The 23,510-nt window shown below is 44.4% G+C and overlaps 3 protein-coding genes across 5 annotated transcripts in view; 1 reads left to right on the forward strand and 2 right to left on the reverse strand.

The window, feature by feature from the left end:
- Window positions 1-1,199: 1,199 nt before the first annotated feature.
- LOC130862268 (cytochrome c oxidase assembly factor 5) lies at window positions 1,200-8,820 on the reverse strand. Its single transcript, XM_057751801.1, has 3 exons — window positions 8,570-8,820; window positions 6,976-7,059; window positions 1,200-4,855 (listed from the first exon to the last, which is right to left on the reverse strand). The coding sequence occupies exons 1-3, from the start codon at window positions 8,666-8,668 to the stop codon at window positions 4,814-4,816; spliced, it is 225 nt and encodes a 74-aa protein (XP_057607784.1). The 5' UTR covers window positions 8,669-8,820; the 3' UTR covers window positions 1,200-4,813.
- A 66-nt stretch (window positions 8,821-8,886) lies between these two features.
- Window positions 8,887-18,075, forward strand: Unc50 (unc-50 inner nuclear membrane RNA binding protein). Of its 2 annotated transcripts, none has more exons than XM_057794466.1 (6): window positions 8,887-8,990; window positions 10,010-10,293; window positions 11,256-11,376; window positions 15,643-15,782; window positions 15,862-15,963; window positions 17,243-18,075. In XM_057794466.1, exons 2-6 carry the CDS (start codon window positions 10,014-10,016, stop codon window positions 17,377-17,379), a joined length of 780 nt encoding a protein of 259 aa, XP_057650449.1. In that variant the 5' UTR covers window positions 8,887-8,990; window positions 10,010-10,013; the 3' UTR covers window positions 17,380-18,075. The 2 variants fall into 2 exon arrangements, with proteins under 2 accessions (XP_057650449.1, XP_057650448.1); XM_057794465.1 differs by having other exon boundaries at window positions 8,887-9,090; window positions 17,243-18,074.
- Mgat4a (alpha-1,3-mannosyl-glycoprotein 4-beta-N-acetylglucosaminyltransferase A) overlaps window positions 17,916-23,510 on the reverse strand; it is a 90,899-nt gene continuing 85,304 nt past the window's right edge. For both annotated transcript variants that reach the window (XM_057794464.1, XM_057794463.1), the window contains exon 16: window positions 17,916-23,417. In XM_057794464.1, coding sequence (XP_057650447.1) covers window positions 23,391-23,417 — 27 coding nt within the window. In that variant the 3' untranslated portion in view covers window positions 17,916-23,390. The remainder of the gene's footprint in view (window positions 23,418-23,510) is intronic.

A 23,510-nucleotide genomic window follows, 5' to 3' on the forward strand; every position in this document is an offset into this window, starting at 1 on the left:
GGGGCCAGCAAGATGGCTCACCAGCAAAAGCACGTGTCATGCAGCCTGGCATTCTGAGTTTGCTCCCTGGAATCCGCATGGTTAAAAAAAAAAGAGCTCCCTCTGGTCTCCACATGCATACATGCACTCACCTATGAACACACACACTTAATAAATGAAGAATAAATGGTGAATCTGTGGTGTTTAATTTGGTTCTTCCCATGTCCGCACCGTTGCCTTTCTTTCCTTTTGTAACCATACGTTATTCTAGATGCAACAGAAGAGGCCACATTCACCAAGTCAGAGGTCAAACCCAGGAGCAGTGTGGCAGTGGGAGCACAGTGAGTGTCTCGGGTACAGTGAAACCTGGGAGCACAGCGTGGCAGCGGGAGCAGTTTCTCCGCGTGGCAGCAGGAGCACAGTGAGTTTCTCCTGGGTACAGTGAAAGAGCACCTGTCGTAGTTAGTATCTCTCCTTGGTTCAGTCTTCTAAATTTCCTTTTCAGGTTTTTCATTGAGTGACAGGCTTTAAATAATTTTCATTATTAAATATAACCAGTATAGAGGAAAGGAGGTAGGTTTGTCATCAGATGACTATAAAGTCATCATGTACCCATCATCCTGACCCCATCATATTCATCAGATACTGTGGTGACTAGTTTTATGTCATCTTGACACAAGCTAGTCATCGGAAAGGAGGGAACCTCAAGTGAGAAAAAGGCCCCATAACATCCAGCTGTAGGACATGTTCTTAATTAGTGATTGGTGGAGGAAGGCCCAACCCATTGTGGGCGGTACCATCCCTTGGCTGGTCGTTCTGGGTTTTGTGAGAAAGCAGAGCAAGCCATGGAGAGCAAGCCAGTAAGTAGCACCCGTCCATGACATCTGCATCAGCTCCTGCCCTGGCTGCCTCCAATCATGGACTAGGATGCAGAAGTGTAAGCGAAACGAACTCTTTCCTCCCAACTTGCTTTTGGTCATGGTGTTTCATCATGTAATCAGACACCAAAAAATGAAAAAGTACCTTGTGGACTGGAGGCGTTAATCATGTTCAGATGTCAGTGCACCCAGGTGCTCAGGAGGCTAATGTATTTCCTAGTCCCATGTCAGCAGCACTTCTTAGAGTCAGAAAACAAAATCCATCCTGAAATACACTCTTAAAGAGTTCCACATAACCAAAATAATAATCTTTAAAAAGCACAAAGATGGACTCACTTTTTGGTTTCAAATTTTATTATAATGTTCCAGCAATCAAAACAGTGGCATTGGCATGAAGACACAAGACAAAAAGAGGCTGAGGCTTAGAAACAGCCCTGCCATGCATGGTGGGATGGTTTCCCACCAAAGGGCAATGAGGAAAGATAGATACCTACATGAGATGGATGGAAAGTCAGACTCTTACATCACACACAAAGATTAACTCAAAATGGATCAAAGAGTAAAACTAAGAGCTAAAACTAAAATTCCCCAAAGCAAGCTATAATTAGCTCCACTGGGTGGGGCAATACTTTTGTGGGTATGACTACCAAAAACTCAACCAGAGTCAACAACCCACTATTAATGGGCCAAGGACCTAAGGAAATTTCTTCAAGCATAATATATAAAGGCCAACAAGCATTAGAAAACATGTGACACCACTAATCAGGGAAATGCCAAACAGAACCACTGGTAGAGATACTTCACAACCTTAGAAGGGCCACTAAAGGGAACAGGAAATAAACGCACAGGAGTATAAACTAGTGTGGCTGCTACAGAAAGTATGGCAGTGCCTTGAAATAAAAACAATTACTCTACGATAGACTGCTAGGTGTACACTAAAACTGTGGGGTCCTAGTGAGGTTTGTATATACATGTTCACAGCAATAGTCAGGAGCTCAAGAGTGGAAACAACCAAGGTATCCACTGCTGAGGAAGGAGGTTAACAGGATAGAGGACACACATACACTAGAATACTACTTGGCCTACAAAGGAAAGAAATACACGAATACATCATGGCTAAACCTTGATGTATTTTGCTATATGAAATAAACCAGTCCCCATCCCATCCCTGAAAAAAACCCACATGCTAAGATTGCATTCAACCAGGCACTTATGGTACTCAAATCAGAAACAGGAAATAGAATGGAGATTACTATAGAGAGAGCTTGCCAAGGGAGGAAGGGATGATCTGACAGCGGCAGGGAGGTAACTCATGGGCTACTTGACATTTTGTGAGGTGGATGAAGAATTCTGCAGACTGACTGCAGCGTGAATGCTCAACACTACTAACCTATACACTTTAAGATGCTAAGTTTTGCTATTCATATTTAACTAAAAACTTCAAATATGCCTACAAATAAAGGTGTATAAAATTATTTTGAGGCAGGGTGGTGGTGGTGCACGCCTTTAATCCCAGGACTCAGGAGGCAGAGGCAGGCGGATCTCTGTGAGTTCAAAGCCAGCTTGGTCTACAAGAGCTAGTTCCAGGACAGGCTCCAAAAGCTACAGAGAAACCCTGTCTGGTGGGGGGGGGGGTTATTTTAAAAGCAAAACCGGGCGGTAGTGGTGCATGCCTTTAATCCCAGCACTTGGGAGGCAGAGGCAGGTGAATCTTTGTGAGTTTGAGGCCAACCTGGTCTCTAAGTGCTAGTTCCAGGACAGCTAGGGTTGTTACACAGAGAAATGCTGTCTAAAAAAATAAAACAAAAAAATTATTTTGAAAGCAAGCACGGGCTTATAGGCAAGAGGTAAAAATCTACAATTCTTCAATGAAGACACAAGTAAGTTTCTGTAAGTTTGAGTTAGGATGGTTTCTTAGAGCACACTGGAAGAAAAAAAAACTGTAATTTACCCAAATTAAAACTGTTCTTCAGCCAAGCATGGTGGCTTGTGCCTGTAAACTCAGCATTTTGAGAAGTGAAGCAGTCAAACTGCTTGCTCCAGGTTCCAGGACAGCCTGGGCTAAGACCCAGTTTCAAAAGCACATACAAATGCAAAGTATGCTTCAAAGAGTATCAAGAGAAAAAAATTACAAGTTATCTTTAAAGAACTTGTATCCACAAAGAAAAAAAAAAATCTTACAGGAAAATGAAAAAACACAACTGAAAACCAAACTGGAGACTGCAAATGCAACATACTGATGGCCAAATGAACACATAAAACATGCTCAGATTAGACTTTAGAGAAATGCAAATCAAGATCTCTCCAGATGCCTCTTCCTTCATACCAAGCAGAATGTCCATCAGCAGCGTGAGCAGTGATGTGGATACTTGAGAGTATGAAACGGTGGTGAAACCACGTAGAAAATGATAGATGGAGGCTGTCATTCAACCCTGTAATTCCACTCTAAGGCAAGTATTAAATGAAACATGTCGAACCTTTTCACAGACGTTCACAGTAGAAACGGCTCAGAGCTTGGTAGCTGATCAATGGATAAAGAAGCATGGCGTCCGTCTACTACGGAATGCTATTTTAGCAGCAGTGAATTACAGAGTGATGCTGCAAAAATAAACCTGTTAAACTTGGTGGCAAGTCAGAAGAGACCACACTAAATATTCCACTAACAGATATGGAATAGACAGTCCATAGAAACCAATGCATTACTGGCAGCTGAGGGCAGAACGGAAAGAGGAATGAGGACAGACTGCTAATGAGTGCAGAGAAGTAACGGAACTTCTGGAAATAGAGTGGCGACTGCTACATGCTCTATGAATATACTAATAATCAAAGGTCCAATTTTGTGTCGAGAATTTCTCAAAATAAAACTATCTCTAACAGGCTTTTTATACAAACATATTTCACAGTTTCTAATCAGAATTACTTTTAACTGAAGTTGAAGCACTTGTGGGTGTGTAGCTCAGTGGTGGAGCACTTGCCTAGCTTGCAGAAGATGTGATCCTCCACACTACAGAACACCAGGTTTGGTACACAGCAGGAGGCCTAAAGGGTGCATCATTCCCCACTCCCATGGAGCTCAGTGATTTTCTGGGGAATCCTCGCAGCTTCACACTTTGAGATCAGCAAGTCAACTACATAGTCCCTGACTGCTTTAGCCCCCATGAACTCTGCAGTGATGAACTACAACTCCCACTGTTTAGTGCCAAATATCAAACTGGAAATTTAGCTTCCTGATGGGTTTCTGCTGCGTTAAGTGATCAAAATAAATTGCCAATATCCTAAACTTTGTCATCACATCATGACTTTGATATTTGCTATCTAGAGTGAACATCTGTTGTTGCCAGTGTTTAGGGATGAGGCCCATAACTCATCCAATGAGATTGTGAGTGGAGTAGGCACAGAACATGAGGCCGGGATCTAGCCAAGATCATAAAGGTTGGAGCAGGAGCATGACCCAGAAAAGAGCAGAGTGCTTCAGTGGGGTGTGATCTGTGGGCCACACTCTCCTTTTTGGGCCACACAGATCTTAAGGGAGTGGACATTGGCTGATAGTATTCCATTATGAGGAGAGGGCTGTATTAAACTGAAACCAAGAAACAGGAGTTGGAAGAACCCTGACAACAGGTTCTATGTCACTAATTGTGTCACACGGCCTCCTGGATGCACACACCATGTAATCTGATTGACGTCATCCTTGAACATAATCTTTCCATTAGGCAATTCCCAAAACACATTAAATTCTTAGCCCAAATTGTTCAATTAAATGTATCTTCTGTAAGTGACTTCATGAGACAGAATCATTCAGAAGCAGCATTTATCCCTTTTCTCTAGTGCTCTCTGAGGGAGAACCTGGTCCAGATGTCAAGCAGATGCAGCAGAGACTGTGCTTCCTTTTGGCTCTTTTCCGTTAAGGAGCAGAGAAAATCCAGGGTAATTTTCTTGCTTTTACCATAATGTTATCAATATCCTTTTCGTCCTCTGAATCTTGATCTGGTATCCAACTGAAAACAAGCATACATACAATCACATCTGGAATAATAATTTAATCAAACACAGTTCTGGTAAGAGATGTCTTATGAAAAAAGCAAACTAGCTTCCGGAAAAGTCAAAAACTTGACTGAGCATGCGGAATACCTACAGCCAGCATTCAGGTGGCCAAGACAGAAAAACTGACTGAGCACAAGGCTAGCTGGGGCTACCCAGTGAACCCTGTACTAACAAAAGAGAAAGTGCAAAGCCATTCCACAGGAACGAGCCCATATAGTACACTGCTTGGGTAACCAAGTACCAGAGGCTGATAGCCCAAAAACCTAGGGTAAAACCAAACAATAAACAGCTCCTAATGGTGCTCTGCTGCACTCATAGATCAGTGCCGTATCCAGTCATCATCAGAGAGGCCTCCACTGGCAGCAGATGAGAACAGATGCAGACCAGACATGATACGGAGAGTCTAGGTTGGAGGTGTCCATCAAATCCTTCCCCTCAGGTCCCAGGGAATCCAGCAGAAGAGGAGGAGGAAAGATTGTCAAAGTCAGAGGGAACGGAGGACATCAGAAGAACAAGGTCCTCTGAATCAACTAGGCAAGGCATATATGCGCTCACAGAGACTGAGGCATGAAGCATAGGGCCTACATGGGTCTATACCAGGTCCTCTGTGTATATATTATCGCTATTGGCTTAGTATGTTTATGGTTCTCTGACTCTTGCTTGCTCTTTCTTTTCCTCCTGTTGGGTTGCCATGTCTAACTTCAATATGGAAGTTTTTGCTTCATCTTATTATATTTTCTTTTGTCATGTTTGGTGTTATCTTTTAGAAGCCTGTTCTTTTCTAATGAGGGACTGAAAGGAAATGGATCGGAAGAGAGAAGTTAGGGAGGAACTGGGACAAGTGGAGGGAGGGGAAACTGTAATCAGCATACACAGTATGAGAAAAGGATCTATTTTTAATTAAAAAAACCCATAAGACACATAAACAATGAAAAAAATATTTTTTAAAGAAGGATTAATTCATGCCCATAGGATATGCTGAAGAGGTGGGACAGGAGGATCACAAGTTCCAAGCCAGTCTGGGCTACCATTACCAGGTGTAGCAGCACACATTTTAAATCTCAGCACTCAGGAGGCAGAGGCAGATTGATCTGTGAGTTCCAGCCCAGCCAGAGCTACGAAGTGAGACCTTATCTCGGGGGGGGGGGGGGGGGGGGAGGAGGAAGGAAGGAAGGAAGGAAGGAAGGAAGGAAGGAAGGAAGAGAAAGAAAAGAAAGACTGGGTGAGGAGTCTCCAGGAGTCTGCGTTGTCTGATACGATGGTACAGAGGAGCATCTCTTTTACTAATCACTGTGCCTGCCCAATGCCTGGAACAGACTTTCAAATTCCACACAAGCCTAGAGGCTTGCATTTCACACAGCAAGGAGGGAGGCAGGAAAACTACACAGGGAAGCCACCATAAATGGCAGAGAATGGTGACGTGCTGCTACTTGAGAGAAGCACCATGGCCAGGCGGCATCTCCCAGGGTTTTGGTCTCCTGCATGTTGAACCTCTGTGCCCTCTGCTTCTTCATGAACAGAACGGAAGAGCTCTCAGTATAGTCCCAAAGACAGCAAACAAACACAGGCTCAAGCCCACCCATGTGCCTTCTTTCCAGGGAAGCTCACATTTCTGACTTCATACTTTTCCCATGAAAAGCCTGTTTCCATCCCAAAGATCTCTGTAGATCTTTCCAGTAGAGACCCAGGGACTAGAGTCCCAGGGACTAGTGATGCATGTCCAACACAAACACTGACACTTTCTCCTGGTCACATAAGGCACAAGTGCAAACATTGTCCTCAGCCTTCCCGGCTTGTACGTAACTGTCAAAAGACAGAATTCATGCCTCTGGCTGTCCACTCCTCCCATTTATACTTGCTAATACTTCACCCTCACACTTTCAGAAAATCGTGAGGGTCAGCAGCCCGGGAGGCTAACAAAGTTGGGGGGTTTTGTGAATGCTGTCTCACCTTTATCACTGGAGCCCAAAAACTTATCCAAACCATATCACAACAACCAATTTATGACTATTAAAGCATTCACATTTAATTCTATACAGTTAACAGAAGCTTTTCAAAACGGTTAATCACTTACCATTGATCTTTTACACTCAAAAAACGAATACTGCAAAGCTCTGCAGTGCCCTTCCTTCAAACACTGCCGTGGAGACTTCCCTTCCTGTGACACAGAGACCAACATCAACGCCTGGGAAATTTGTCCCACAACGCACAAGACAACTATTCTTCCCCAAGAAGCTCTTTTTAGAAAAGTTAATTTAAGCAAGTTACTAATTCCTTTTTTTAATATTCTTGGTGAATAAAAACAAATGTAAAGATTATTAAATAACTGAGTACTCAGAGTTAGTTTTTAAATTTTATTTTATCTGTATGAGTGTTTACCTATATGTACAAATGGGCACCACGTGCAGACCTGGTACCATGGAGCACTGAAGAGGGTACCAGAGCCCCTGGAACTGGAGTTATAGATGATTATGCACCACCATATGGGTGCCAGGAACCAAACCCAGGTCCTCTGTAAGAGCAACAAGTGCTCTTAACCACTGAGTCATCTGTCTTTCTGGCTCCCAGAGTCTGAGATTTTTAGAACACATCAATAATGTTCATATAAGCCTTTCTGCAGATGACAACTACAAATTGATGCCTTAAAATGAGACCCTTTTAGGGTTGGTACTAAACACTGTACAAACGCTAGTGAGGGGCTGGAGAATAGCTAAGTGAATGACGTGCTTGCTGTGTATGAGGTCTCCAACTCAACACCCACAGAAAAAGCTGGGCGTGGTGGCAGGAGCTTATAATCCCACAGCCGCATAGTGGAGACGGAGCAGATCTGGTAGCCTAGCCAGTCAGGTTCAGCGACACACCTTATCTCAAATAATCAGGTGAAGGGGCTAGAGCGATGAGTCTGGGCAAGAGGGCTATGCTCTCCTGAGGTGAAGTTCAGTAAATGTTCTGTTGATGGAACAACACGGAAAATCTCCACGAGTCCCCTCTGGCGGTTCCAACTTTTCAGGCCTCCCAGAAGTCATAAAACCTTAAGAAGTCTATCTCAAAGTTGGTTCTGAACCCTCTCCCACCCCCACCCTCTTCTCACTAGCCCCCACTGGAACTTACATTCTTATTCCGAGTTCATACTTACTACCCCGAGTTTCCCGAGCCCCTATAGTTCCTCGACTGTCTCCCATGGCAGCACAAAAAATACAGGCTTATGCTGAATTCCTCCCAGAATGCAATACTGTACGTTTTTTAAGACTGGCTAAAGATCGGCAAGGAGAAACTACGGCACGTCATAGATCACATTGACTTCCATAGTCTAGAAGCCACGGAACCAAAAATCTCCATCACAGATCAAGTAGCCATACAGTGCAGGAACAGGCCTGCTTCCCGTGGCGTGGGAATCTCTGGTGGCGAGTGTCCAAACCTGAGCAGAGTGCCAGCACTCGGGAACCACTTGAACTGAGATGGCTGCATGTTTACAAAAACCTGAGATGGGGAGGTGCGTCAGTGATCTCCCATTAAACACCAGCGAGAACTGGGGCCGAGAGCTCAAGAGATCTGGCCGAAGTCTAATCTATCCGTGGCTAAGGCTGCGACCTCCACTCCCGACCCGACCGCCCCCGAAGGTCGACAGGCAGCCAGTCGTCGCGGAGCTCTTTCCCCGGACGCGCTACCTGGAGCACACAGGCCGACTGCAGCAGACACGCGCCCAGGTCCTCCTTCACGCCCGCGCATGCACCGCCCTCCGCCTTGTCCTCGTAATACCGGGGCATGGCTGCGCCCGCCGCCCTCACGAAGCCGGAGCACCGTCTTCAGCCACCGGCGGCCGCCCGAACGGGCGCGAGCCACGCCCACGGACGGGGTCGGGAGGGTCAGAAACGTCCGCAACCACGTCCGGCTGGCCCGCCATAAAAACCAGCGAGACTTGAGGATGCGCGCATGCGCAGCGGAAGTGTGATTGTGACGTCAATACGGGGCGCCGCAAGTGCGGGCTACGTAGCTGTAGGGGAAGTAGCCCCGGCGGTGGCTGGGCTCGGCTGCCGGGCGAAGGTGGCGGTAGGCCTGGGCCCAGGGCTCGGCGGCACGGACCTTCAGGTGAGGCCTGCTCTGTGTGAGCGGGGTGTCATTCGTCCTGACGGCCGTTTCCACGGGCAGCGGCGTCTTGGCGGCCGGCAGTTGGAGCCTTCCGCTGGCAGTGAGTAACACCAAAGACGCCCCTTGACGTTGGAATCGCAGAAATAGAGCCTTTTTTTATTCTAAGCTGGTCTAGAGGTTTGCACAGGAGACACGTACCCTGAAACCTTTACATTGCTTGTTCTTAACTCGAATGTCACAGGGAGGTCTGTATTTTAATTTGACTACGGACCTGCAGGCTTGGGGTAATGGAGAGCTGCGGGCGGGGCGGGGCATCGAGGTATGCTGGCACCTGTGGCCGCGGAGGCTGGGCCGAAGGTGGGGCGGTGACCAGCGTCATTTAGCTTCGGACTAGTTGGACTGGACCCTCCATGCTGTTATTCATCCTACCCAGCTATTGTGGGAGTAAAAGCACCAAGGGTTGGAATTTGCTTTTTTTTAATGTCTCATTCTGAATAACCAGAAGCTTGCTGACTGCCGCTGGTGAACTTGTACGAATAAGCTGTTGTTTTACCTCTTCAATAACATTGCTTTCGGCTTAAACGAAGGTTTTTTTGTTGTTGTTGCTGCTGTTTTATTTTAAATCCTGGCCAATAAGAACATGGAACTTTGAGTAAGAGTTCCAATCTTTGTCCTGTCTCCGTGAGGAGGTCATTTCACACCCCTGCGCTGCTTTTTCCTCGTCCTCCACTTTACTTTCCATAATTAGCTAATACAGCTGTCAAGGCTTGATTGAGGTGAAGGGTGAAAAGCCACGGACTCGAGATAAATGGTTTCAGGTGATGGAGAAGAGCGTGTTGATGGAAGTGCAGTTAACGCTTGCCAGCCCCTAGAGAAGCTCCCGAGCCAATTCCGTGGCTTCTGGCCCCTAATCCTTCCTGAAGGTAGAAGGAGAAAAATGCCACAACTCTGGAGAGGAGTGCTAGCGGACAGACGGTTCTTAAGGTTACATCTAAGAGACATGTTCTTATTCCATCCAGGAAGATGCTACCAAGTACTTCAGTGAGTTCTTCGATGCAGGGGAATGGAGTCTTGAATTCCAGGGATGCAGCGAGACACACGGCTGGAGCAAAGCGCTACAAGTACCTCAGAAGGCTTTTCCGATTTCGCCAGATGGACTTTGAGTTTGCCGCATGGCAGATGCTCTACCTGTTCACGTCCCCACAGAGGGTTTATAGGAACTTCCATTATCGGAAGCAAACAAAGGATCAGTGGGCCAGAGATGACCCTGCTTTCTTGGTCCTCTTAAGTGTCTGGCTCTGTGGTAAGTATGTGTTAGTTTCCAAGCAGTGGAGTTGAGAAACAAATGGGTATTTTATGTGGAGTATATTTTGTCATAATGTATTGTGGGTTAGAATTTGGGGGTATTTGAAGCTTCTCCCTCCCCTCTCGAAACATTAAAAAGCTGGCTGGAAAGAAAGTAATGTTCTTCCTCATGAGGCTGTGACACACACGGGCCAGAGTTAACTACTGTGTTGGGACACTGAAAAGTGGAGCAGAGGATTACATATCGTTGCTGTTTCTTTCTTCTTGAGACAGGGTCTAGATGTAAAGGCCAGGCTGGCATTGAACTCGGGATCCTCTTAACTGAGCCTCGAGTGCTGTCATTACAGGAATATGCTACCACCACATATTTAAAAACACAAACAAAAACTACTGTGAGCCTATACCAAACTGTGTGCAAAGGAGTGTTGGGATGGGAAATTATGTTTCACGATGGGCCCAATCTGTGAGGCTGGGAGATTGTAGTGGTTGTTTTTATTCCTGGCAGGGGGAGAAGAGGGTGTTCGTAGGACTAGGGATAGAAACCGGGGACTTAAACATACCAGGCAAGTGATCTCCACAGAGCTACACCCCAGCATTCCGGGTAAGGGCACTGTACTGATTTGAACTTAAAACCACCTTCAAGTTCTCCTGTACATCAAGTCAGCTCTAGGGTACTGAAGTATGTAGGTGCTTTTTACATTTAATGGTTTTAAAATAAGTTGTGTGCCTTTTGAACAGGCTTTGTTCTGAATACCCACTGTCATGTTAAACTAGCCCGTTAATCCTGTTCCTTACCTGCACTCAAAGGTGGCATTTATTCCTCTATGAGTTGCATATAATAAATCGTGAGGGTTTTGTTTCATTATCCATATACCACCCCCACATTTTGGGCATATGGATGCCAGGGACTATTTCTTGTACCCTAGAGCCTAGCAGTGACTCTTGTAACTTTTATTTCAGTGTCCACCATAGGATTTGGCTTTGTGCTGGACATGGGATTTTTTGAGACAATAAAGCTGCTCCTGTGGGTTGTATTCATAGATTGTGTAGGTGTTGGCCTTCTGATATCAACTTTGATGTGGTAAGTACCATAACTTGATTTTGCTATACACTGTTGGGCCTCTGCTTGTTTACTTCAGACTTACAGTAGCTAATGGAAATTAAGTTCAAATAGAGTAGCTGAAGTGGCCAGATTGACTGCCAAGGTTATTGTAACCTGGTCTCCTGTGTCTGTGCTAGACCAGGAAATATTTTAATGGGTGCTTATTGTCACTGTAGCAAATCCCAGAATGGCTGCATCCTGTTCCATCCTGATTTTTCAAGGTAGTATTTATGATTCTGCTGTGTCTGGTTAGCTGCAGTCTGCAGTGGTGAGTGGAGGTCACTTCCAGCCACATCTGGAGGGTTATCCTTGGACTTTTCCTTTGACTCTTTGACATTAAGTCATTTGTGTTTGAAATGGTTTTGTTGCGACAGTAGTTTGGTGTTCAGCTTCTCACTTCTCTCACAGAGAATGCTCCTGTGTGGTTGGCTTCCTGGGCAGCGGGTAGTGGGTGGAAGAAGTGGACTAGATGGAGGGGAAGATTGAGGAGGAAGCAGAGAAAACTTCGAGGGCCGTTTCACTCTCAGACTGAGGTCCACCTGCTGTCAGTCGTTTCTAGTGTCCTTTATAAATGGGAGTTGATTGTTTGACTAGATGTTGTTAGGGGTGTGGGGTAATAGACCCTTGGAACCTAGATTTGTTTAGTATACGGTAGCTATTACTATTTTAAACAAAATGCCAAGGCTGTAACTGGAGAGCAACCTTTTATTTTCCTTTGTAGCTATTGGTTTTATGGGTACTGGATAGTTAATACTATTGTGTATCATTAATCTTAATTTCTAAACCCTGGCCCAAGATTAATACTGCTCCTATAAATCAGATACTCATTGTCAAGCAACTTATGGGGCAAATATATAAAGCTTCTAAGAACAGTTTATTGCAAGTGTTCTACTATGAGTGCAGTGATTCTGGATGGCCACAAACACCAAGGCAGCCTGCAGGTGATTACCTTTGGTTCATGTCTCCCATGGTTTGATCAGGTAGAAAAGGACTCACTGTGCTGTTTGTGAGAACACAGGTATCGTAAACCTGTGAGGAGGTGGAAGTAGAAACAATGACACACCCCACCTCCCCCCACAAAACAAAAAAACACCATCGCAGAAGTGCCATAGGAACCAACATAAGGCAGTGTTCAGGGGAGCTATGAGACAGTTGATTCCTGGTTCCAGGATGTGCAAGTGCCCAGCCATAGTTACCATAGTTACGTGCAGCATTGTGGTAGGTCTGGGGACAGGTGATACTAAATGGCTATGAAGAAATGAGACTTAGAAAATAGCCTTTATGAAACTCAGAAAAAAAAAGGCTTTTGTGTTCATGTCTGCAAGTGTGGGTTGGAGGGTAGAAGAGAAATGGAGAGCTAGGAGGCTAAGAATGAAGAAAATCAGTACACACTGTCGAAAATGTCTTCAGCATGGCAGGGAAGGAGTGGAGAAGTAGGGACACCGGGCACAATCACAGGGGCTCACGGGAGAAGGGGACGCCCAGAACAGTGTGGTGGTAGGATGAAGAGAGAAGAATTTAGAGCTTCCTGTGGTAACGGGGTATGGTGGCTAGGGAGTCAGGGCTTGGGACTGTGTGGTGAATGCTGGTGAAGTGTTCTGTTGGCCATGCTGGGTCAGGGAGCTGCTGGGCTGTGTCCTGGAGAAGGTGGTGGTGACACAAGGCAGATGGAACTTACAGATGGCAGTCAGGCCTGACATGTGGCCATCTTGGAGGTGGGAGAGAGCAGCTAGTTAGTTGCCTTAGAATTGTCTAGAAAGGAGTGTCCTGTTTAAGGGGTGCATGGAGGTGCAGCAGGAGAGTAGGGATTACACAAAAGAACCGAAGAATGAACTGCATGCATACTACCCCAAGTTCCTTTATCATTCATAATTATTTTTAAATTTTAGAATTTATGAAGTTCTGTGTGATAGCAGTGTATGTATATAATGAGTAATGATCAAATCAAAGTAATTAAGAGTTTCCATCCCATTTACAGTTTATTGGTGTTGGGAACCTTTAAGTCTTCTCTTACAGAACGTCTAGCCCTACTGCTGTGAGCTTCAGAACTCCTTGCTTCTATTTTGACAGCATCACCCCTACTTTCTTAGCATCTGGTGTCCGAGATTCCATTTCCTGTTACTCTGAGATCAGGTGGTGTTTTGTTTTTTGCTTTTTTAAATCTTTTCTTTCCGGGCTTGTTTCACGGATTTTGTAAAATTGAACGGCACATATTCTTGGCTAAAACAGTATTTGGTAAGTTACAGTTTGTACAAGTGAAGCACTATTTTTTTTTTTGGCTTTTTGATAAAACTAAGTATAGACTGTTTATCACATTCTGCCATGCTTGCATCAGTGTGTTTGTCTTGTTGTGCTGTATAAGTTAGGGTCTTACAACATAGGCTAGCCCAGAACTTACCATGTATCCCAAGCTGGCTTTACACTAAAAATTGTCCTGCTTTCATCTCCTGCGTGCTGGAACAACCCGACCCTGTTGTTTGTATTCAATATAAAGACATTAAATTGAATTAAAATACAGTGACGTAGACTCAGCAGTTAAAGGCGCTTGCCCAGTTTAATCCCCAGGATTCATGTTAAGAACTAACTCCAGAAAGTTGTTCTGGGACTTCATGCTACTCTGGCACCTCCTCCCCCCACCCATAAAATGTGGAACATTTTATTCTTTTGGCTTTTGGCATACAGAGGCTTATTCTTAGTTATAAATGCCCGGCCTTAGCTTCTGTCATTGCTAGCCAGCTTTTCTTAACTTATTAACCCGTCTACCTTTTGCCTCTGGGCTTTTATCTCTCTCTCTCTTTTTTTTTAAAATATTTATTTATTATGTAGGCAATATTATGTCTGTGTATATGTCTGCAGGCCAGAAGAGGGCACCAGACCTCATTACAGATGGTTGTGAGCCACCATGTGGTTGCTGGGAATTGAACTCAGGACCTTTGGAAGAGCAGGCAATGCTCTTAACCACTGAGCCATCTCTACAGCCCTATCTCTCTTTCTGTATACGTTTCTTTACTTTTTCAGTGGCTTGCTGTGTACCTGGGTGGCTGGCCCCCGATGTCCTCCTTCTCTTGTTCTTTTGCATCTTGGTCTCCTTTTATCCTCTCTGCCTGCCAGCCCCGCCTATCCTTGCTTTTGCCTCGCCATTGGCCGTTCATCTCTTTATTAGACCATCAGGTGTTTTAGACAGGCAAAGAATCACAGCTTCACAGTTAATCAAATCCAGCATAAACAAAACACACCTGACAATATTCCCCAACAATAAATGTACATTATAATTAAAAACTCATATTTACAACCCATTAACGTAAAAAAGGACATGTTCACAGATGTTTATAGAATAGTCCTTTTCATTGAAGATCTGAACACGATAGTTTTTTGGTAGGCCAATTTGTAGAACAGCTATAGAAGCATGCATCTGTAATGTTCTCTGGATGTACCGCTAGTCAGCCCTTTCCCGTCTCCTCCTGTTTCCCTCACTTTTAATGGTAAAGGCAGATGTGAGTCTTGGCCCTGGGTTTTTTGTTGAGTGGTTGTTTTGGATGTCATGATTCTGGTGATATCATTTAGGCCCATGGCTTTCGGTATCTTCTACACTGAACTTTTGGCATTGAGTACATCTTAGCTCGTGTTGTAATTAAGCACGCGTGGTAGAGATAATCACAAACCTTGCCTCCCCTTCATTCTCAGAACTGCTCTGGCACCACCAACCGTCCTTGGCTGATAGCGCTGCTGTCTTCCTACTTGCTCAGGGCAAGACTGTTGTGACTTTCAGGCAGACCTTATCACCTTCATGTTAGGTGACTCAAGTGACAGGCTATTGTCCTCTCATCTGTGGAGTCTGCTCTCAACTGGCCACCAAGGAGACCCTATCAAAACATTTCTGACATGTCTTATATCTTGGCCCTGGCTTCTACCATGAGTAAAAGATTGAAAAGTCACAAAGTAGCCACAGGCTCCTGAAGAGCTGACTGCGTTTCCTCGACTAGCTACCTGCTCCAGTCCTTCCTTCTTACAGGCACACACAGGTCTTCTGCTGTGCCTGCACCATCAGAGCCTTGCTTCCTTAAAATCATACCAGCTTTGCACCTCTGCCATTCTCCATAGTACCACATCAGGCTTCCCCCACTAGAGAGTGACATTGGCCTGTCTCATTGCTCCATCTCTTGAACTTTGGTAACGTGGGACCCAGAAGGTGGTTGGTACTGAGAACTAGTACATTGTGTAAGAAGTTCTCATTTTGCTCTTCAGGTTCATCTCCAACAAGTATCTAGTGAAGCGGCAGAGCAGAGACTATGATGTGGAGTGGGGGTACGCCTTTGATGTGCATCTGAATGCATTTTATCCACTCCTAGTCATTTTGCATTTTATCCAGCTCTTTTTCATCAACCGTAAGTATTTGTTTCTCAAATGTTCTCAGTGTTCTTACTGTGTGAAGAGACTCACTATATGCATTTTTTTTTCTGGCAGATGTTATCCTCACAGATACATTTATTGGATACTTAGTTGGAAATACTTTATGGTTGATTGCTGTTGGCTATTATATCTATGTGACCTTCCTGGGATACAGTGGTAAGTTTTGGTGGTTTAAGAATGTAACAGGAGAGAGCATAGACGTTAGCAATGGATTTACAGGGACCTGTCAGACTCCATATGACCATCATTTCACAAGTATACTTGCCTTATAGCTTGCCCACTGTCCACAAGCAGAGTGGCATGTAACATTTGTTACAACTTTCTCATTTCCAAGTTACAGGTGGAAGTCCCTGACCACTTTCCTGGTGTGGATTCAGGCTCCATGTTATTAACCACGGGCTCATGGTTACAAACCTTCAGTTCTGTGGATGATCCTGGGATATGCTGATCCCAGACCATATTTGCAAACTTACTGCTAAATCTTCTCCATTACTTTTCCTAATGTGAATGAAGAATACTCTTAGGCTGGGAATGAGTGTAGCTCAATAGAAAGCCTGCCTACTATGTCAGCCCCCAAAATCCCCATTGCTAAAGTCTAGAAATCTTAAGATTGAGCTCACAACCACCCACAGTGTGGTTTGTTTCACTTCTTATCTCTTTGGATGACTGAGACCTTAGTATAAATATAAACGGCTTTGTTCCTCACCCGATTACCAGTTTCCCAGGGATCACTTAATCTTCCACTTGCCTTGTTTGGGGTATTAGGGTTTTTCTAGTGAATTTTTACATTATCTTGAAAGTATTGTAATCCATGGCACTGAAGCACTGGTCCCTTAGTGCCTTCTTACAGCTGTTGAGTATACAGTGTCTAAGAACTGCTTGAGTCAGTGTACGTGAGGAACTGAGTTCAATTCCCAGCAACCACAAGGTGGCTCATAACCGTTTGAGATTTGGTGCCGGCGTGCATGCATGCAGAATTATATATAGATATAAAAATAATATATATGAGATAAATCTTTAGTGTTTACAGTAGAGTGCCTTTGTTCTTCCCCAGAGGTTGAATCATTGATTCCACCTTAATCTGAGGTGTGTTGCTTTTGCAGTGGAAAACTCCAATGCCTAAAAGTGGTTTTGTTCTATGTGCTATCTGTGTATGAAAATGACATAGTGAGATCCATTACTTTGCATGCTTAGACTCCTAAGACCTCTGTCTAGATCAGCAGTTCTCATGGGTTATGACCCCTATCAGATATCCTCCATATCAGATATTTATGATTCATAACAGCAAAATTAGCTAATAAAAGTAGCAATGAAATAATTAAAGGGCTGCAGCATTAGATGTGTCTGTAGTTCTGCAAGCAGCATCATGGTCCTATGCAGTGTGCTCCTTCTTTGAGCATGCTCATCGGCTACTCCTATCCTGTTTCTTTTCCAGCACTGCCGTTTTTGAAAAAGACAGTGATCCTGCTCTATCCATTCGCACCTCTCGTTGTGCTATACGGACTGTCGCTGGCACTGGGGTGGAACTTTACCCACATGCTGTGTTCCTTCTACAAGTACAGAGTGAAATGAAAGGTACAACACTGTAGCTGAACTGTCTGGTGTTGGAGAAGGGATCTCTTCTTGTAAAGTCTGTAAATTATCTTTGTAGATATCTTAAAGATGTAAAGTTTACAAATTTGAGGTGATACTAACACTATTGTCCAGACCATTCCTGAAAACTAATTAAATGTACATTTCTAATATTTTTAAACTAAAGGATGTAATTATTTAATCCGTAGCTATATATAAAATATCAAGGGCATAAGTAAGGGGTAGATGTCACACACTATCTTGTTGCTGGCAAGATGTACAGACTTACTCTGCCTGCAGTGTGGCTCACACAGGAGCCTGTCATTTGAGAACTTTCTGTGTATATAAGCAGTGAGTACCTGTATAGATGACAGCCACTGTCTTACCAGGATGGCATGTTTCCCTTTTAAAGATTCAAGAGGAACCAGCAACTAGTTGAAAAACAGGTAAACACCATAGTAAGCACTAAAAAAATTCTATCGGTTCATTTGGTTTGAGCCATTTTTATTAGAAGGAATCTTGATTCAACATGGCTTTTCAAACTTCTTTATTTCAAATACACATGGACAGTTATAGCACAGAGACGGTTATGGAAGGCACAGTCAACAGGACATTAGGTTTCAATTATAGCAGCGAACTTGAAAATAAATAATCTGCCTTTAAAAATCCAATAGGTACCTCAAATATTACTGCATCTATTAACTGTTCAACCCATGAAGACACTGAGCAAAGTATGTACAATACATTTAAGGAGGAGAAGGGGGGAAAAAAACCTGGTACAGCCTAGCAGAAAGATTCCTGGGCTGCTCTGAGAAACATCCCCCAATGCAAAGACAGCCTTTCTGGAAGAGGTGCTCCAAGTGAGCAGTTTTCCCTCCACCCGGGGAAACATGACTGAGACTTAGTGACCTCTACACTGGGAAGACTCTCCAGACAGTACTCTCCCAGCAGCCCTTTGTATGGCTCAGGCATTGCGTGTTCAGGAAGTTTTCACCAAGCTAGAGCAAACACAGCAGAATGCTAAGCAAGCTAAAGGAACCCCATGCTTTCATTCTGGGACCAAGAGCTAATTACCAGTTCAGCTGCACTAGGAGCAGCCGTCCCCACAACGAACAAGCCTGTTCAGAGCAGTTGACCTGGTTGTGCATATATTCTACCATGCTTCCCCCTCCCTCGAACTCAGGTTACTGATACTGTACACTCAGGATCACATGCTGTTTGTTCTCGCAGGAGCCCTTTAGGTAGTGCAAAAACTGGGAAAGGGAGCATTTCAGAAACAAGACTTCATTTAGCTAGTGATGGTACAGGGGTATGGGTACCAAAATCCTTGGTTTTTGTTTGTCTTTTTAAAAGACTGGTCATCTTTTTAGCATTGAATGTTCACATGCATTAAATTGAGCATATTTAGCATAGCATATATCTGTTAAGATTAATCATTTAAATCCTCATAACTATCAAAGTTTAGATTTTACAAGCTATAAATGTTGCTACATAGCTTGAGAATGCCCTTTTTACAAAAGGACTGAGCTGGGACTTAAGATCCCTTACCATATGAAGATGATGACAGCACAGGGCTGTGAGATCTGCCAGTGCTTTAACCTCTAAACTCCTTTCCTTCAGTTCTGTTGGTTTCCTTCAAGGCTATGGCAGTATGGTAAAATAAATAAAAAGCACAAGTGAGTGCACCAAAATAAAAATAAACTTCGTTAGCAATTAATGGCTTGGAATCAGGGATTTTGGAAAGCATCTAAATACAAAACCTTGGTACATACAGGACTTGTGCTGTGCTAGCTAGCTATTAAACTAAATGGCTTTAAAGAATTACACTTACAGCCTAAGCGCTAGCAGGTATGTTCAGCCTGTGGCCCAGATCGCAATGAATGGCACAGTACAGAACTGTAAACTTAAAGCTGTTTAACATTTTTTTGTTTGTGTAACTGAACTGTGTGGCTCTCGAGTGTGTCCTCTGGAGATGACAGTGCCATGCTGCAGTGTCAGAAGGGCGGACACGCCTGTGAGTCAACAGAAAGGCAGGATGTTTTCCTCTCTAAAATCTGATATAAAATACCGCGGTTCATCATTCTTTCAAGTACATCGCAGGCCCTTAAGTCGGTGTAATCTAGCCTCATCGACCCCACTCCTACAGTCTCATCCTAGCGGCTGTTTTACAGAACACATGATACAAAACTCTACCTTGTAGTGGAGACGGGGGTCTCTGGCACAGAACATTCTAGCTGAGACCCAGGAATGAGACTTGCCAGGAATGAGTTTATTCTGGGTGTTGATCAAAACAAATGTCAACAAGCTGGGCATGGTGACTCACATCAGCACTGGGAGGAGAGAAGTTCAAGATCACCCTGGGGTGCAAGGTGAAGACCCTGTCCTTAAATAAAAAGAAGCAATTCAGGCAGTGGTGGTGCACACCTTTAAACCTTTAAACTAGGGAAGCAGAGGCAGGAGGATCTGAGTTCAAGGCCAGCCTGGTCTACAAGAGCTAGTTGCAGGACAGGCTCCAAAGCTATAGAGAAACCCTTGTCTCAAAAAAATAGAAATAAATAAAAACTAACCTGCAAGCAATCAAATATGAAGGCGTCTCAGAACTGTCTTTTTTCTGTTGCTTGTTACACACCCCACATCTGGCCACTTACTGCACCACCCATGTACTACCTCACCGCTCCGCAGCTCAGAAGTCTGCCTTACCCGAGCTGTCTCGGTAAGCTGCAGTGAAGGCGCTTGCCAGGCTGGCCTCCCGCCTGACGACGTCCATCTCCAAGCCTGGGGTGCATGTGGGGGTGAAGCTGTCCTGGGGCACAAGGACTGCAGCTCCAACTTCCTCAGCCGGTCATTAAGGCAGGCCACCTGCAGACACTTAGGCCAGTGATGGTGTTTCAGAGTTCTGTTGCTGCTTTTGTCTCTTTCTACCAGCCTGACATGGCTCACAAGATTGCACTGGTCACCCACAGATAGTCTCCCTCCAGGTAAGTAGTAAGACATGACCCTGGATCATAGTCACAGTTCTCACCACACTGAGAAGAGGAGGATGTCACAGGAGGGTGCATTCTTAGAATCCTGCATACCACAGATACACACTATTAACTGTGATAACCTGAACATACTTTTCCACACAGCCAAGCTTTTCACTGAGGATAGTACTGTTGAGAACTTTGTCATTGTGAAAGACTAAACAGAACTCCAGTCTGCTGCTTTCCTGACAGCTTTTTGAAACAAGCACACCTGATCTTTTACATGAAACCAACGATTTCAAAAACCACAGAGAACCTTTCTTCAAACACACCCTAATGGATGCACACACATCTACACATTTAGCCTACCCATCCTGCATTCACTCTTTCTCACACTTTTTAACCAAGCATACCACTTGAGGGCACTGATACAATGCATGCTGGGAAGAATGCTGACAGTCGCATACAGCCAGGCCATCTTGGCCTTCTCACCAAATACACACCTTTACCTGCACTATGATGAACCCACAGGTCTGCTGTCAATCACAGCAGCAGGATGCATTACTCCTCTCCCACAGTGATGACAATGTCCCATGTTTCTCAGATCCAATATGGAGGCTGCTAGTCACATGTGCCCACCAAGCTTGTGGGCACAGAACTCGACTTTCCAGCTTAACAGCTGCTGTGTGCTCTGGCTTCTGTAGAGGCCAGGGCTACTCTAGAGTCTAGCTTACGTGAACTACACACCAGATGCCAACCATGGCCTATTCTGTAGATATGATTCGTATTGCATTTGGCACTTTTTCCATTCACTGTTCAGGGGAAAGTGGGTTGGTGGCCTCCGAGGTGTAATGTGTACACCTTGCAGTTCTAGGCACTCTGGCTTCCCTCTCACCAGCCTCCAGGGCTCCCACTAACACTTCTCGCTTGGGGAAAGCACATCAGCTTCAATTGTCTAGGGCTGGCTGTCTTGGGCAGAAAGGAGGGTCCGGGAAGCACCTGCTATGGTGGAAGACAGGAGGAGAGCTGGCCTCCAGAGCATGGAGTGTGCCAGAGAACACACACCACAAACAAAAACTAGACACTGAGGTGTGTGAGTGTGTGCCCATGCATGGCAACGATGGCAAGCAAACACAGCTAAGAGAAAAATGACTCACCCAGATGCCAATAGAGCCTGCTAAGGCGCACACATGTTCTAGGCACTGGGAACAAGCTCGCAGGGAAAAAGGAGAGTCCCTGGATGAAGGAAAAGACTTGGCTATTGGTCCCTAGGTAAGAGGAGCCATGAGTGGGGTTTGATCAAGAGGGTGTGCACAAAGACCCCTGCAGCGGCCATTCAAATGGTGGCAGGTGTTGCGTTTGTCTCCTACTAGATTATCTAAGCACAGCTTCCCTTAAAGTCACAACCATTGAGAAACCAGAGCCCTAAGGGGGGCCCTGCACCCAATCTGCACGGTCTCACCATCTGGGAACCTGCTGTGTGAAGATAGTGCTCAAATTTTAAAATGAAAAGGGGCCTCTATTCAAAGGAATTTGCTTGTGTCTTAGGAAACAGGCTTAGGAAATCAGAGAAGAAAAGAAAAAGTTAAAGGAAATGAGAGGAAATTTACAAAATCCCAAGAAAAACTTCAGCTGGGCCTTGACATACAGCACAGTAGTACTTACCTACATGTTCCTAGCCAGAACACGGCATGCAAAATAGCTGCTTAGTGCTGTGTGTCCCATACACTAGGCAACTAAGGAAGCTCCAGGCTGGAGGCCACCAGCTAGGACCTCCCAGAGCTCCAGACCTTTACGACAGCCGCTGGACATCTGCAACCCCTGAATCGCCGGCGCAGACTGGCAACAGCTGCTTAGCCTTCCTAACTAAAGCACGTCGGCAAACTGCAAGGGCAGGAGGCACAAGCACTCTGTGGACACAGCGTTTACTTCCAAGTTCATGGTACAGCAGATCCAATCACTCTGTGGAAACACACAAGCGCTACAATGACTTTTCACCAGAGCCCCACAGTACAGTTCCGGTTTGTAAATTGTACCCATTATGATTCACATAACAACATCACCTAGAAAATGTGATCTGAACTCCAAACCTAACACGGGTATCAAAGGACCAGTGAGGAAAGGGACGATGTGTTAAACTAGTGATTTAAGACAGATTAGAAAGAAGAGTCTCATCACCCACGCCAGGGGAGACCTGAAAGACTGTGTGTGGAGACCTGGACAGGGGCCTCCTACCTGGACACTGGAGATACCACACTGGTTTGCTGTGGCTACACACCATACACAGTACAGGAAAATAACCCTCAAGAGGACACTGGTCTTTTAAAATCTTGGCTTTAAAGAATGACAAATGCCTCTGAAAATATTTTGTTCAGAATTGCTGTGATTATAAAAGTACTTCAAGTTAAGAAACCCATCTGGAACCAGTCTGGAATGGCAGTGCACTGGAAAAAAATGGTATTGAACTGTAATGTCTGCATCTCCAAAGAAAAATATAGAAAGAACTTAAAAAAGCCAGGGAACTGCTTCTTCAAAAAAAGGTATTGATTCAAAAATTTACTGCACAAAAATATGTACTTCTTAAGTGTTTCTAATAAATTAACTCCATAACATCTTTATGTATATTTATATATTTATATATATATATAATCCCTGATCATCTATAAAAGAGGGTCTATAATAGTAAAATAAATCAACTTCAAAAGTACCCCCTCCACAAAATGTATTTAACATTAGTTTTCTCAAATTTTAAGGAATGTAACAATATGTACAACTCTTATGTATTAGTATAATACCAAAATAGCCCCAGTCGCATCAACAGGCTGTCAGAATTGTAAAACGCTTGTGTCAAGTTCAAAGTGGAGGACAGCTTAGTTTCAAATGAATGCAGTTATCCATGGGAAGAGCCCCTGTCTGAGTGGAAATGACAATCATCTTATCTACAGTAGGCTTCACGAGAGGTAGTGTTCGAGTCCAAACAGAAAAGGACGTGCTAACTATCTTTAATCGACAGAGTCACAGGAAAGGATGTGTTGGTTTCTTAGAAGATCAGTTGGCGACTTTTTTAATATGAATCTGAAACACAAAATAATGAAAGATTTGAAAAAGCAGTTAATTCGCAATTCCCAGAAGGCTTCAAAATGCAATAAAAAAAAATGCAGCAGCAAA

Source organism: Chionomys nivalis, chromosome 19 (genome assembly GCF_950005125.1).
Source record: "Chionomys nivalis chromosome 19, mChiNiv1.1, whole genome shotgun sequence".
In the NCBI taxonomy this organism is placed as follows: Eukaryota; Metazoa; Chordata; class Mammalia; order Rodentia; family Cricetidae; genus Chionomys; species Chionomys nivalis.